Raw genomic sequence first — 15,905 nt, forward strand, 5'->3', positions numbered from 1 at the left:
AAGCTATTAATCCTGTATAAACTTGTGGCAACTAAAGTGATTAAGGTGGTGGAATCACCATCCCCTGCAAGAAACGACTCGACGTGGCATTTAGTGCCACGAGCTAGTTGACAAGGTGGTGATCGGTCACAGGCTGGACGCAATGAGCTCAAAGGTCTTTTCCAGTCTAAATGATTCTGTGCTTCCGCGGTTCTCTGAATCGGTGTTGTGTGTGATGTAACGTCCTTTTATGGAGATCCGCCAAGGTACCCAGGCAGAACCCTGTGTAAGGGTGTACAGTCGCTCTTATCTCACCGCTCCCTTGCCCTGGCGAGACCTGCAAAGGCTGGCAGATTAACGGTGGCTACCTACAGGGTGACGGCACGCCTGTGTCTTGACGTCGGACACGGAAGAGGGGATGATTAATTCGGGTAACTGAGTGCGACAGAGGTGATGTTGTAATCACGGACAAGACGGGAGGGCACCGTGGCAGCGCCGTACAGAGGTAACAGCAGCCCGCTCGGGCACACGCCGGACACACCGCTGTACCCGATCCCCCGAGCCCCACCGCGGGCGTGTGCCTGGGGCAGGCGGAGACCGCCAGGCGCCTCTCCGGTCTCCAACCGGATCGCTGCCGGGGCCCGCCCCGCGCCGGCAGCGCTGGGCTGGAAGTGACGCGGGCGGACGGGCGGAGCTGCGCGGCGCTGGTGGCGGAGGCCCGTGTTGATGTCCTCGGCGCCCTCCGCGTCTGCCTAGGTAAGAGCTGTCCGGGGCCGGGCTGGGGGGCCGGGCAGGGCTGACACGCTCTCTCCCGCCGGCTTCTGGCGGCTTCTGAGGCGGGCCGGGGCGGCCGGGTCGTGAGGCCGCGGTTCTGCGCCACCTGCCCCCGCCAGCTGTTCGGGCCGGCCGTGGTCGGCAGGGGAGCGGCGGGGCCGGGCTGCGGGAGCCGGCGGGGCTCCCCTGCCCGGGGGGAAGGCAAAGGCCCGGAGCCAAGGTGACCGCGTCGGGCAGGTGGCGGAGCAGCGGCGGGGAAGGGGCGGGAGGCGGCGCAGTTGGGGGCCGGGGGTGTCGGGGGCTCGGGTGTCGGGGGCTTGGGACCGCAGCTGGGACTCCAGGAGGAGCTGACTGCGGAGGTGCGGCTCGTCCTGCTTTTGTTTTTCCTGCCTGACGAGCTTTTCCTCCTTTTCGCCGTCCTTTCCGCTGCGCAAAGCCAAAGGCGTCGTTCAGCCTTCCCGTGGGAAGCGCTTGTCATGTCAGTAATGAAGCCTATGCGTAGTTCTTCCTCCTCCTCTCCCGTTTCCTAGCCGGTAGCTGTGAGTTAAGCAAGCAAGCACCCAGCATCCCCATAACTATCCTTGAACTGTAAGTAGATCTGAGCATCATCTAAGCTCCGGGGATTTTCCTGCTAGGCAGCAGTAATCCCAGATGATTGTGCTGGTCTGCACAAGTTAGATTTGTGAACAGTTCTGCTTTGGGCTTGGAAACCAGCCTGCCTTTATTGATTCCACTAGGGCTAGTATTCAGCTGACGACGAGTGTGCAGAAATGGGTATTTAATTATTATTTTTATTTTTTTTGTAATATGTGCTTAGGCTGAACTATACAATTCTAAAAATAGAGCTATTGAAAAAAATTCAGTTGATTTTGTTATTAATGCTGTGTTTACTCTTTTTTGTATTTATTCTGGCTAATGAAAATTAAACCCACTATTTCATGTAAATGTTATTTGGTTAAGTTACTGGATTACTAAAAATGAATTTATTTGTTGCACTTGAAAATAACTAAGGTTATTGTTTTTCTTTTAGAACTATAGAAATTGCTGATGCATACCATTTATAGTTCAGAGTGAATTGAGAGATGCCTTGAATGTAATCCTCTGTTTTGATATGTGTGGGGGTCGTCAGGATTTTACTGTGCTGTAGCATTTACTCTTCTGGACTCTGAAGCTGCATAACTGATATGATTTATTGTCTGTCATGTTGTCTCTAGAAAACTGTGTTTTGATCTTTACTCAGTTTCTTGCTTGTGGAAGTTCTTGTTTTTCTTTATTAATCTTCACAAGCTTGGTGTTTTATCTTGTAACCTATGTTGGTCAGTGTACAAGACTGTTTTTTATTTAACATCTGATACACTGAAATATTGTTGTGGCTGCCTGTATGTACTTCCTGTGTTAGCCTAAATCGAGCAGTAGTAAGCTTAAAATATTGAGGGATTAAAACTAAAAAAAAAATCCCTGTATTTACCTTTTCCTTGTTTTGCATGATGGATACCTGTTTACTTCAGAGTGCTTTTTGTTTCAGAAAGCACAAGGTTATCACTACTTGTTTTGTAACTGGTGAAATTTTAAAAGGCTATGGGAGATACACAAACAGCTTTTAATCCTTGAACTGCTTGGGGCTTGCTGTGCCTGTCTCTTTTTGGTTTTGGTTTCCACATGTATCTTCAATGAAAGTAATATATTATGTCACACACTTGGCAGTTAACCTCTTTCAAGGTGTGAATGTGCTTGGTCAGTATGAAATTACTTTCAACAGCAATTGCAAGCACAGGATAGCTCATCTTTCTAGAAATGTTAGATACATAAGGCCCTAAACCTCCTAATGTCAGATGTTTTGAACAAAATTGTGATTGTACATTGGAATCACACACTTGAAACTTCTCAGTTGCATATATTATATTTTTGGCAGATATTGCCGACTCTGAGGAAGGGATGTTCTTGTTCAGCTTGTGAAGCATCTTGTGCTACTGTGGTTTGTAGCACTATGTATCCTGAATGAGGTGGTGACTGGAAAGCACGATTAAAAGCTTTTGCAGTCGAACTGATTAGTGTTAATCCCTCCAACTGCATGCATACCTCAATGTTCCTGCTATCAATGCAGGCCATTGTTTATGGTAATGAAGCTAAACATGCAGTGTGTGTTACAGTGAGAATAGTAAAAGATGCCCACAGACTGCTGAACAGGCAGGAAAACTCTTTCGAAGAAGTATGGAAAAAAGCCAAACCAAACTAAATCGTCCTGTTCATATAAACATTCTTATTTTTAAAAAAAGGTCTTAAAATGGAACTTTGATACTTCTACTGAGAGGAGACAAAAAACTTCATGTGTAAAAATGCTGTGAAAAGCGCTCAGCACTAGAGATTTGTGAAAAGTCTAAAGCAGGGAAACTATGGAACTTTTGTTTCTCCTTCTCTACCCTGTCTAGAACCATTAAGAATCTTTCATTAACCCTGCTTTGTTTTCACACCACTGCTTTTATTTTCCATATTCTGACACTGAGATATAATACTGGGGGCATTCAGCTAAGCAATGCTTTCTCTCCATCTTGATGTCATTGGTGAAATGACTGCTCTTTTATTCTGAGAGGTGGTTGTTTTGAAGTGATGCTGAGGCAGTGTGCTTTCATGAATTTAGTCTATGGCTCTCTGTTTTCGGAAGAGGGGAACTAATAGTTAGATTTTTCTGTCATGTGTATTTCAACTAGATTAATTTTTGTAACTTAACTAGTTTTTCCACTATGTTCAAATAACAACTTTTACAATTTTGTTACAGATAATCATGTCATCCTTTCAAGAAGTTCCGTCTTCAGCTAGCACTTTGCAGACCTCCAATTTTGCGCATGTGATTTTTCAAAATGTTGCAAAAAGTTATCTTCCAAACACACATCTTGAGTGTCACTACACTCTGACCCAGTTTATCCATCCTCATCAGAAAGACTGGGTTGGTATTTTCAAGGTAAGTTATGCTTGATCTATTGTTATTTTTCAAATGTTTGCTTGCTCTCTTGCAAGTTTAAAAAGATAAATCTCAGCAAGAGTAAAAGCTCTCTCATAAACTTTAAGTTGACCGTCATTTAAGTGATGTATTGGTTCCTGCTGTTAGGAGTGTCAGTTTTGTAACGAAGACCAAACTGGAGATCAAAACTAGAGGAATGAGTCCAGCTGGAAGTCTTCTGGAGTAAAGGGGAAGGTTTAATGTGTACAGAATTAAATGGAGATGATTTGAGAAGAGATGTGTGGTTACAGAGTGACATTGTGAACAGGACTGTGTGAAAAATGTGAGACAGTGCATGTGAAATGTGTGCGCAAAGAATGAAAACTAAGCTGGAGATAACCTGACCCACATCCCTGACTAATTTTTGTTGCTAGAACAGGCTGAACAATATAGATCACTAAAATTATTCAAAACAGATCCTTGAAAAAAAGATATTTGGAGATATTTTTAAAGGTTAGTAAAGTTTCATTTATGGGATTAGAAATTGATTAATTTTTTTATCTACTTCTGTTTAAGACCTTGATTTGTGTATCTTTGTCAGTATGGCTCCTAATAGATGATGCTTGAATTCCTTATTTGAATTTTATTTAATAGAAGTTTTGATTCAGGCTTTAATGAAGTGATGCTTTGGCAGTGGGGAGGGGAGAAGGGTGACAGTCTAATTTGTTACTGTAGGGCTTTTCACATAGAACTGAGTCCAGTGTTTAAGAATAAATGCTCGACTTCGTTGTAATCTGCAGATTGTGAGTCTTCAAGCTAAATTACTCCTCTGCAATGTAGAAATACTGTGCTCTGTAACAAAGCAGAAGCATTTTTCATGCTATGTGCAGTGACTGTATAGTCACTAAATTGTGCCCAGGGAGGCATTAGCTTACCAACAGGCACATTTCCCTAATAAGTTGTTTTTTAAAATAAGTGTATAAATGTCTTATTTGCAAAGTTTTGACAAATGATGTAACTGAGCACACTTGAATGTTTAGTTAATGGTATTCGTGAAATGTAAAAAAACCCTCTTTATCAAAACTTTATAGAAGGTTCTGTTTATATTGCACATAAGCATCTTGAAATTACTGAAATGTGGATGTAATGGCTTTGTCTGTTGGCCTAAGTGAGGGAGGCAATCAGGGCTCTAGAATTACTAAGTAGGTAAAAGAAAAAAAAGGTTGGAAAACAGTTTTTCAGTGACTACACAAAATGCTGTGTACACTGTACAGGTATCTGATTTCATCCTGACTGTGATGATAGGTTTTGTAAACTATTGAAGTTACTCTACTTTATTCCACTTTAACTAATACTTTGGCAGTCATTTGAGGAACACGTTGAACTGGCATAAGGTAGTGCTTCTGCTCAAAGAAACGTCTTTCATGCAGGGTGGCTTGTTGCTTGTGCTTCCTCTTTATGTGAAACAAGTTCTTGTGTGGTGAATCAAATCAGGGAATTGATTGAGGTTAAGACCGGTGTTTTTGTGACTAGATTTTTTAAATGGTATTCCCCAACTGAATTTCCAGTTTGCCTAATTCTCATCAGCACAAGGGAAGGAAGCATTGAAAGATGAGAAAAGAATAAAAATGGTTTTCTTTCAGTGGTTATATCAGCTTATACTAAGTGTTATGAATATACTTAGTATAGTTACAGTACACTGAGTTAAATGGAGCCAGCTGTCTAATTGTATCTGTGTCTACAAATATGTATGTGTGATGTTTGCAGTAAAATAAACTGTGAAAATGTAGTCATCTTGGGATAGATAATAGAAGTTGTACTGCACTGTGATCTGAGTGTAAAAATGAGTGACTTCTAGATAATTGATTGTTCATGAACAAACAAGAAAGCACCTGGAAGTGGCTTGAAACCTGATGAAAGCAGGCAGGGGTTTTTTCATTTACCTCTCTTAAACACCTATGAAGGATGCAATGCAATTTTAGTAAAGTGAGTCTGTGATTGAAAAAAAAAAAGGCAAAAGCAAATCTTGACTATTTATGAGAACAATAATTAATGACCTTCAGTATTGGCCTAGTATGCAATGAAAGTGGGGTTTTTGTGATAGAACTCAAAGTGTCGATTCACAGACTGTTCATGTAGAGGGAATAAAGTTCACCTTGTCTTTTTGAAGTGCATAAGTTGCTTAGAAAACAAATCTGTTCAAGCTGGTGTCATTTAACCTTTGTCTGAAATTGCACAGAAGGTAACTAGTGTTGTAATAGTGAATAGTGCACAGATGAAAAAGGCACCTAGTTAAAAAAAAAAAAAAAAGTAAAAACCTCAGCAAAAGCCCCAGCAAACAGTGGTAACTTCAGAGTGGTATAGGAAATAAGTATGAAGTAAGATTCTTCCTGCACTCCGTGAACATTTTGTTGGTTTTTTTTCTAATGTTGATTTTTGTTGAATTTTAGGGGTCAATGGCTTCAGCAGTATTCTGTCTTGTTTGCTCTACTGGCTAGATAAGAATTTTTTTATTGAACTGAAAAAATACCTTAGGTAAAAAATTAGGTACCTTTTTAAGTGAATAGTTTTTATTTAGGATGCAAGTGCATTTCTTCAGCAACAATGATGTCTTGAGTAAATATTGGTTATCTGTATCCTTATATTATTGCCTTTGTTTTGCTGGTCCAGCTGTTAGTGCAGCTGCACAGTGAAATGGATCAGTGGGGTGATCTGCCAGGAAAATACAGCCTCTCTTCCCCCGGCTTTTACCATCTTATTTCACAATTGGTTTGGTTCTTCAGTTTGATCATGGTGTGGTGCAATGGGCAGCTGTGCTGGCATCACTGTGATGGAAACAAGGGGACTGGGAATCTGTATGTGGGAAGGGCTGTGCCTGCTTTATTGACATGGCTGCTTCATGTGGAATGACAATTGAAACTTCTTTCAAACATTTTTAGAATTCTCTTCTTAAGAGCACCTTACTTGAAGTTGTAAAACTTAAGACACTACCAACTTCTCTGCAGATGCTGTAGGTGAAATGGGATTCTTTTTCTTTTGTTCCCAGCATAAATTGCTAAATGTTGAACTTCAGTAATAATGAGCGAAGGCTCTTCGTGGTGGCAGTAACATCTTTAAAACTGTTCCCAGGAAAGTAATTTTGTGTTCTTCAGAAAAATGAAGACCCAGCATTCATAAACTGAAAGAGTCATGTTGCATATAGGGGAATTATTTCAGATATACCAGTTTTTTTACAAGCTAGATGTATCTAAATGGATACACTAATTCTGGTATTGGACATCTGGCAAAAACTGGGAGATGTGGGAAGTACAATAATGAAGATTCTATGCTTTAGAGCAGAAGTTTTGCATATGCATCTTTTATTAGTTTTGTGGTTTTTTTCTTACTTGTCCCCTACAGGAGAGGACTCAAACACAGGTTTTGACTCAGTCTTCAAATCTGTTGTCTGTCATTGCTGCTATGTGTTTTTTTGCTTTTATGATATTCTGGAGAGTCATCTGTAATCAAGTGCTAAAAGATCTTGATCTGTTATATCCTTGTGTGTTACCAAGAAAAAAAAAGACATTTTTTCAGATAAGTACTAGTCTAGTATTTGGCATGGACATCCTGAGCCTGAGTTCCTGTTCATGCAGTTTTACGAGAACTAGAATTTGAGATCAGCTTTCCCTCTTCTGAGGGTTTCTGTGCAGCGTAACCTGATGGTTCCTAGTGTGGAGTCAAAGGTGAGAAGACTTACCATCCTTGATTACCAGCCTTGATTTCCACAGGAGAGCTGTATTCCTAGAGTGATCCAAGACCTCTTTATTTGTTTCTGCTCATCTCTGGTTAATCAGAATCTGCAGAGGCCTTTAGTGTAACCCAAACCTAAACCTTTGAAATGAAGAAAAGTAACTAATGTGTGCACTGCATCTGGTTGCAAAACTGGCCTGTCTGTAGGTAGTCCTAATTTCCGGTAGGGAAGTCTACATCTCATGACTGTAAAATAAAGTAATCATATGGCCGAGTGATATTTTTTGCATTATTAATATGAAAAGACCAGATTTGCAGAAGTGTTTGGAAAACTTGCTTGGTTTCTAGGAGGCAGCGCCTGCCTCTCTGGAGCATATGTCTGCAAACAGGGCTGTCAGATGTTCAGTATACAAGAGAGGCAGATTCTCTACATCTCAAAGGCATGGGGAAGGGCTTTTATGGGCATTATAAAGATACATTGCATCAAGAGAGTACTGTTAAAGGTGTAGGTGTTTGTGGGGTATATCATAATACTTTGTGCATTTCTGAAGATGTAATTTAGCTGAGACAGGCATGCTGGAATGACCTGCAATATCAGCAGGTAATCAGTCTTACATATGTTACACTAATGACTTCAGTCTTGCTGTGTTATTAATTAACTATTCCATCAAAACTTTTCTGTTCCTCAGTTCTAGTTGATAATAATTTTCTAAGTAATCTACTTTACCCTTCTTCTAGGATATTGACAAGTTGTAGACATGCTTTGATATTGGCTGTCTCAGGGTATCCCTAGAGAAGAAAAGGAAATACTTTCTTAATTTCAACATTTTTAATATCCACACCTTAAAAAGGGTGAGCTGACATTCTGGTAACCTTACATATGGAAAAACTGAATAACCAGAATTGGGAAGATCTTAGTAACTTATTTGAACACAAAAAGTACCTCTTGCTCAGAGGGACTACTCAGTATTTACAAGGCCAAGCCTGAGCTACTTTTTGTGCATCAGTGCAGTATCTGTATTTACATGCAACTTAATTTCTGTCTTTTCAATGTCCTTATTTATAGCAGATCTCAGAATTAAGTTTGATGTGTGGTCAAAAACTTTTGTAACACAGTTTAATACTGTATTTAAGAAACGACTTGGTGTTTGTGTTTAAGGCAGTTTAGATATATCTTTGTATAGTACGCTGGGTTATTTAGTCTCCTTTGGACTGTAAATAACAGTACATCTTGTGTGAGTCATTTCAATATCCTGATTTTGTTGTAGATTGATAACTTAAGCAACAATTACTTGCATATATACAGATTACATTCTGAAGTACAACACAACATCTGGATGTATTTGCCACATGCATATAGAAATACCATTCTTCTGGCATGATATCATCACTGCACAGCTGGCCATGATAGATACAGGAATGTGCAGTGGGCAGTATGTCCTGTTGTTAAAATAGTTGGGAAAAGAATTACTGGAATTCAGAATGTTTTTGAGAATTGCTATATCTGTGAATTAGAGTGATTCTGTTGGTTTCTGGTTTACTTTCTTTGGAAAGTAAATAAGACTTGGCTTAAAAAAGGAAGTCCCTGGAAGCATTATTTTCTTTATGAGATGAAGAGAAGGATAATCTGGGTTTATGTGATGTTACCTTTGACAAGAAATCTTACCATTTTATTCCAAGTATCATTAATTTTCGAAAACTACTCGGTGCAGTAGGTTGTAGAATTGGCATAACGAAGTAGTCAGTAGCTGGTAATAATTTTGAAATAAGAGATTTTGCTAATTGATAGTTTTCATGAGATGTGGTAGCGAGGAAATAGTTCACTTAAACCCCACTTGCTCTTTTTTAATACATTTTCATGCTTATCTCCTAAAGTAAACAGGAGCTTTGTTCATCTTTGATCTGTCATACATTTCTTTGGACAGTAATTTACATATGTAACAGGTTTACTTTTAGGGAATTCACATTATTTCTATATTTATTTTGACATATACCTAATAGAGGAAGTTGATCCTATGGTCTAGGCACTCTGTCAACATCATTTTGACACATTGCTCTGAACTATGAGGTAGAAATACAACCAATAAGAGACGGTCATAACTTAGGATCCTCACAGTACCTTGATACTGCAACAAATACCGTAAGTTTGCAATAGTCCAAGTTAATGTACGTGTTTTGCAACATTCAGCAGAGATGGACTTCTTCAGGTCTGGGACTGGGAGAACATTTTGAGATTACAGCTTTTCATAAAGAATCTAGAGTACTTTGCAACCATCTTCTACCCAAGAATGTCTCAACCTTAGGGCTCCTGTTGTATAACTGGTTTTAATCCCAGCATGAGTAGCAAGGTAATGTCTGAGGTGAAGGCTTAAGCGTCTTGGCTTGAGGTAAGTCAAAGTTGCATGTGGTATGAGGTGATCACAGACATACTAAAACCCCCAAGGTTTGACTTTGTTTACTTGTTTTGAAGTGTCTGTGTTACTACCATATACTTGAATAAGTACTTTTCCTTATGTCCATGTTCTGAAATTTTTTGTACAGTTTTATTCTTTCAGAACTGCTATCTAGATACCATTATTTGCTGTGTTCAAAAGTACATTGCATCAGTGGTGTGTCAGTGTTAACTCTCAGTAATTTTGGCTGGTATGAGCTTCACTGCACCCAGATGTTTTCATTTTCCTGTTAGTTGTTTTAGAAGAACTTAGTGTTTGTAGCTGCCTGTTGTAGATTATGTGCTACAGTAGCACAGGCATTGCTGTGACTTTCAAGTAACCTTGCTTTAACTCAGGGTTTAACTCATGGCCCAAACCAAACCTGCTTAGAGAAATCACTTCCTATGATACTGGTTTCAGTGGTATTTTGCTTAGACACCTGTGCTGTCTGTGGTTTGGAGCAAAGTAAATGTCTCTTACCATGTGGAACATGGAAAGGCTACTGACTTGCTGTTGTCAGTAGTAATTAAACTGTATAACATACATCCAGAACCTTATCTACCATCTGTAATTTTGCATCTTTCAGAGGTAGCATGTTGTCTTCTTGCAGTACTTAGGGTGCTTTGCCAGATTTCTTTCTCAGCTATGTAATTTACCTTTTAAATTAGAAAAGGGCATAATTTTTACTGTGATAAATTTTGTGGTTGGTTTTTTGTGTTTTTTTTTTTTTTAAACTGGGTTGTAATTCGGTATCTACAGCAAAGGCCCACTGATTATGCCCAAGTTGGTTCAGCTAAACGAGTGTTCTCCTGGGTTTGCTTCTTTGGCTTGCTGATGTTGCAGATGGGTCAGGCACTGTTAATGCAGCAGAATGAACTCTGCTATTCTTTCAGCTGTGTAACAGCATTCTGATGCCAGGGAGCAAAATGCCAAATGAGCTTCCCATGCTGGTGGTCTTTCTTTAAGGCACTTTGTCTCGAGACTGAATTGACTGACTTTACTGAGGGATTGTAAAAGGAAAGAAATTTAACAAAATGGGAAATCAGAAAAATCTTATATTCTGAAACTCAATAAATGAAAACAAATTTGGAACTAATTTTTACACTGACAGCACTGTGCAGTTGTAAGGTAGAGCTTTTGCCTTAGAAAAGCTTACCTTCTGTGTAAGATGAATGAGATGAGAATTGGAGGAGATAAAGTGAAATAAAGTGGTTATTATTTTCCCTCAGGTTGGATCACTCATTATTGCTATACAGACAGGCACTCCCTGTTTAGGCTCCCTCCCTCATCCCCCACTTATTTTTCTATTTGGCAAATTTTCTTCAAGGTATTTTGTTGAAACATACTGTGGGTGAAATGTAAATATGGGAAAGCTAATCTCACTGTATGACGCTGCAGTAAGAAATGGGCTTACATCTGTGGGGCAGCATAGAAGAAGAAAAAACTTCTGTGATGATTACATGTCTATTTATTAGTAGACGGAAAACCTGTCTAGGGTGAGTATTATGGGACAGCGGAGTTGTTCCTGCTTGCGCAGCCAAATTGCAAAGTACTTGGTGCTGGACTCTTAGCCTTTACCAGGCTTCAGCATTTCCACTGTGGCTACTGAGTTGGTTTATATGGCTGAAAAGTGTTTATGATGTCCTAAACTGAAATAAGCCTTTTTGCCCAAAAGTAGGAAATAGGCATATCATGAGTGGATTACTCTGTAATGACCTATTAAAGCTTTCCATTTTATAGAGGAAAAATTAAATAAAATGAGATTTCGGTTATACATTGTTTGTACATAATAATCTAATCTGGATATGACATTTTTTTGTGGGATAAATGATATGTAGTCATATTTTGGTATAAAAACATGGGTTGAGAAGGTGAAAATACAGTTTGATTTCTGGATTGTTAATCTCTTGGTTAACTTTGGGAAGGAAAGCAAGAATGTTTGCATTTATGCACAGCTGTCTAACTTAAAAATGTATTTCAGAGTGGAGTTTGAGAGAATTAAATGTAGAGAATATAGAAGAATGTGTTGAATAGCAGGTTAGCAGATACTTTGTCTAATGCAGTTATAAAATGGATTTTTTTCTTTCTGTTGGGTTCAGAAAGTTGCATCATCAAAGTCTTACGTGCACTTTGGACTGAGAAATAAGAATGCTTCAATTTTTTTGAGTTTTGAACTTCGAGCAAAATGTTTTCAGAGGTTTCAATTAATTCCTTAAAAAGTAATGGTGTCAGCACAGATGGCTACTGTGCTGGTCAGAAGATGAACCTGAGTTCAGGCTTCACAAGTGTAGTTTGACAGGTCATTCTTCATTTTCCTCCTCTGACCTTCAGAAGGTTTTGTGTTGGAGTTCTGTAATTTGCAATGTTGGTGTGCTTGAATGTGGGTTGGGGTGCTGTAATGTTTGCCATGGCCCATGCCAGGTTTTTAAGTTGAGCTAATAAACTGTGGGTACTGTGCTCTTCCTGGCTCAGAGAAAGTTTCCCAGCATGTCCTATGGAAATTTCTCATTTATTTTAGATTTCTGATAGTAAGAAAGTACTACTGTGCATCAGCTTTAGCACTTTGACTGGAACTTGGTTTCATGGTTGTAGTTGACTTTTTTTGGTTGTGTTGGGGGGTTTTTTGTTTTTTTTTGCAGCTGATGTGAAGTTAACTTTAACTTTGCTTTCACATTTTGATACATAAGAATGTATTCTTCATACCAAAATAGAACTGTTAACTTCACGTGAGTCTTCAACAGAAATTAAGTGTAGGTTTCCACACTTTCTCCTTGTTAGCATCTTTTAACAGCTGTTAAGTTCTAATTATGAATGTAAATAAATATGCTTGCAGCTTCATAAATTTTCATAATTTTCATAAATTTTTAGAACCTGCTTGGTAAATGAAGGAAATAAAAAATGATACAGTATAATTGAAGACTTGATTTTAAATATATTTTTATAATGGATATATTTTCTCTCAATGGCTTTTTTTCATAGTTTTGAATTTCAAATGAAGAAATGAAAGTTTCAAATCTTTCTTACAAGCATTTGTTTGTTTTCTATAATGTTTTCATGAAAAGAGATGGTCAGTGTTAGTCATATCAGCTGCTTTGGCAGTTGAAATGGTCAGACTCTTGTTCTTAGAGGCCTGACAATTTAAATAGCCATTTTCCTCCTGTCAGTGTAGTACAGGTAAGGTGTTCACATAGAATGGGTTCTTGTGGGGAATCTGGACTCCTCTTCCCTTTCAGAGACTAACTGGAAGAGAGTCCATATTATTTGTAGCAGGTTTTGTTGGTATGATCAGCAGTAAGACAAATAGTCTAGCTTTTCTGGTTCCTGTAATTAAAAATGAAACTATTTTTCCAAACTAATATGCCTGATGTTGCTGAGGATGCTGTTTGTTTTGCTTCCGAAGCTACAGGGTTTTACTTACCACGTAAACTCACTGTGGGGCTGCTGGTGACTATTCCCATCTTCTCTTCATATTTTTCATATTTTGTTGATTTCCTTTGTAGCTTTTGCCACTGGTTTTAGTTTATCTCAATTTTTATTTACTTTCCTTTAAGTGCTGTTAAATTTTATCCATACAGTTTTAGCCCTGTCTTTAGACAACTATTGGTTTTCTTTCTGAGCTGAAAGAAATATCTACGTCAAGGATCACATTGAAATCGTTGCTGAGCCATCCACTGTGTGCTATAGTCTTATATCTGTGATCGTATAATCGTTGCTGTAGAGAAGCTTATCACTATGTATATGTGCATAGTATATATATAGTACAGTATTTTGTAGTTTGGAACCACTGTGTACTCCATACTAGGCTTACTAAAGAGAATGTTGACAAAAGACATAAAGTACTAAAGTAAAAGTTTATTAAAACCTGTTGCTAAAAAAACAGATTTCTTTTTTTTTTTTTTAATGATCTGCATCCTACGCCTAAACCACGGATTACTTAAATTTGGCTTTATTTTGTTCTCAAGTTATCATTATGTGGCTTTGCTCCTTGTTTCTGCCATCTAAGAAATAACACAGTGGAATTTAATGATATTTAGTGTTATGTAGGAAGGATGATGAAAAATGTTAATGAGCTAGCTTGCTTTGCTGCAGAATACTCACCTTCTCCTTTTAAAGTGTATTCAGGAAGATGAGATTTGTTCATACTTCCTTCTGCGCATTGTCACATTTTGACATGTGGAACCTGTAGCAGGGAAAACCCTCATTTTCTGAAATTCTGTGCTGTGACGAGCTGTTGGGCAATCCACACCTGCTGATAACTTGCATGTGCCCATTAAGAAAGAACGGAATTGTCATGATCATAAGAATGTAAGACAGGGAGTCTCGCCAGGGGAAACAGATGATGGATGACCAGAAATGTGGGGAATTGTTACAGAAAATACTTGTGGGGTAAACTTCCCAGGGTGTTTCCTGCTAGCTGCTGACGTGTCACAGTTCTCTCCTTACCAGCAGTCCATAGATTAGTTATACTTAAAATACGGTACCTACTGAGAAACAGACCAGGAGAGGTATTTGTTTTCTACATAATTACTCTTTTTGTTTGTATCAGTATGGCTAAAGTTTTAAATTACCTCAAAAAATCCTTTTGTCGATTACTGCTACAGGTAGGTTATTGATAAAAATAACTTTTGGTTTCAGGATAAATCACTAAATTTACAAATGAACATGTGGTATCTAAGAAAAAAAGAATTCCTGGAATAAACTGCATCAGAAATGGATTTGATCTCCTATAGGGACCATTTTCGTGTTTATGTTCATTGGAGTTTGTTTTTTCTCTGCAGTTTCCAGTGTTAATTATCAGAAGGAACAATGTTGTCTTAGTCAGGAAAACAGCATCAGAAGCATTGTGTACATATTTTGGTTTTTAACAGAAATGAAAACTGGAGTAAGATGAAAAGATTATTTCAGTTCTATACAGTATTTGTTCTGGACATGATAATTTTGTTTCTTTTCTGAAACGAAAAAGATGCTGACTTTTCACTCACCAAGAACTACGTTTAGAAAGCTGTGTGCTTCAGTTCAGGGCACCGTGTAATGGTATATGCTTCTCTTTTCTGAAGTAAAAGCAAGTTCAGAAAAAAAAGGGGAAGTAACATCTGAGTTGGATTTGAAGACATGACTAATGTGAAAATTTGCAAAATGTTTTTCCTGTGAACTTTTATCGAGAAAAAATTCCTTTTACCACGTCCAAGTTACTGGAAGAGTTTTCCTTGTTATTTCTGAGATATTTAAGTGTCGGAATAACAACTCCGGGAAATCTCATTTCATTGACGTCTTTAAAAGCTGCTTGATAGGAAATATCCTAGAAATCTTTTTTGCTAAGAATAGGTCTAAGATGCAGTAGGTGATTCCATTCTAGTGGATGTGTTGAGCACCTGCACCGCTTGTCTTTAATGCTGGTTGCCTTACAGAAGCGACTGAAAATGAGAATTTCATCTGGTTTCAAGTTTGTTAATCTGCGTTTTTTAAGAATATAAAAAAGGCTTTATTATCTTTGACATTAGTTTTTCCATACTTCTTAATATATAAGTGAAGAAGTGAATGGACATCTATGGAATAATCTATTCAGAATTTTTTTTTATTAATGCTATGTATTAATTTACATACGTGAAATGTATGCCTCTATACATACATAATTGTTGTTTTGCTATTGAATTACTTTCACCTCTGATGTTCTCTTTGCCTTTGCCTATCTAAACATATTTTCCTTTTTTTAAATTCCTTTCAAAACCCAGCAATTAATGCCTTTAAAATACACTACTGCAATGTATTCTTTATGAAGGAGAACTTCGAGACTTGGAGTTTGGAAGTGTTGTCTATTGAAACAATGAAAATCATGATTACTAACTTAATCTTTTCTTGGTTGTTGTGTGGTTTTTGTGTGTGGGTATTTGTTTTTTCTTCTTCCTCTTGAAATATTGTCTTACCTGATAAAAATTGGGAAACAATTTATTCCCTTTCTATTTCTTAATTCTTCCCTGTCAGTATACCCAGTCACTGATAAACTGTATGACACCTGGCTTTTGGTATTTTTTTTTCATCAGTGGCATAAATCA

The 15,905-nt window shown here is 38.3% G+C and overlaps 1 protein-coding gene across 4 annotated transcripts in view; it reads left to right on the forward strand.

Moving 5' to 3' along the window:
- Nucleotides 1-469: 469 nt before the first annotated feature.
- Nucleotides 470-15,905, forward strand: part of TAX1BP1 (Tax1 binding protein 1) — a 55,909-nt gene continuing 40,473 nt past the window's right edge. The window contains exons 1-3 of one of the 4 annotated variants that reach the window (XM_082285456.1): nt 470-735; nt 1,190-1,341; nt 3,530-3,712. In XM_082285456.1, the coding sequence (XP_082141582.1) occupies nt 3,536-3,712 (177 nt within the window). In that variant the 5' untranslated portion in view covers nt 470-735; nt 1,190-1,341; nt 3,530-3,535. The remainder of the gene's footprint in view (nt 736-1,189; nt 1,342-3,529; nt 3,713-15,905) is intronic. The other 3 variants (XM_082285455.1, XM_082285458.1, XM_082285457.1) reach the window with 3 other exon arrangements.

The sequence above is a fragment of the Coloeus monedula genome (assembly GCF_965178545.1).
Source record: "Coloeus monedula genome assembly, chromosome: 1".
NCBI classification, from domain to species: domain Eukaryota; kingdom Metazoa; phylum Chordata; class Aves; order Passeriformes; family Corvidae; genus Coloeus; species Coloeus monedula.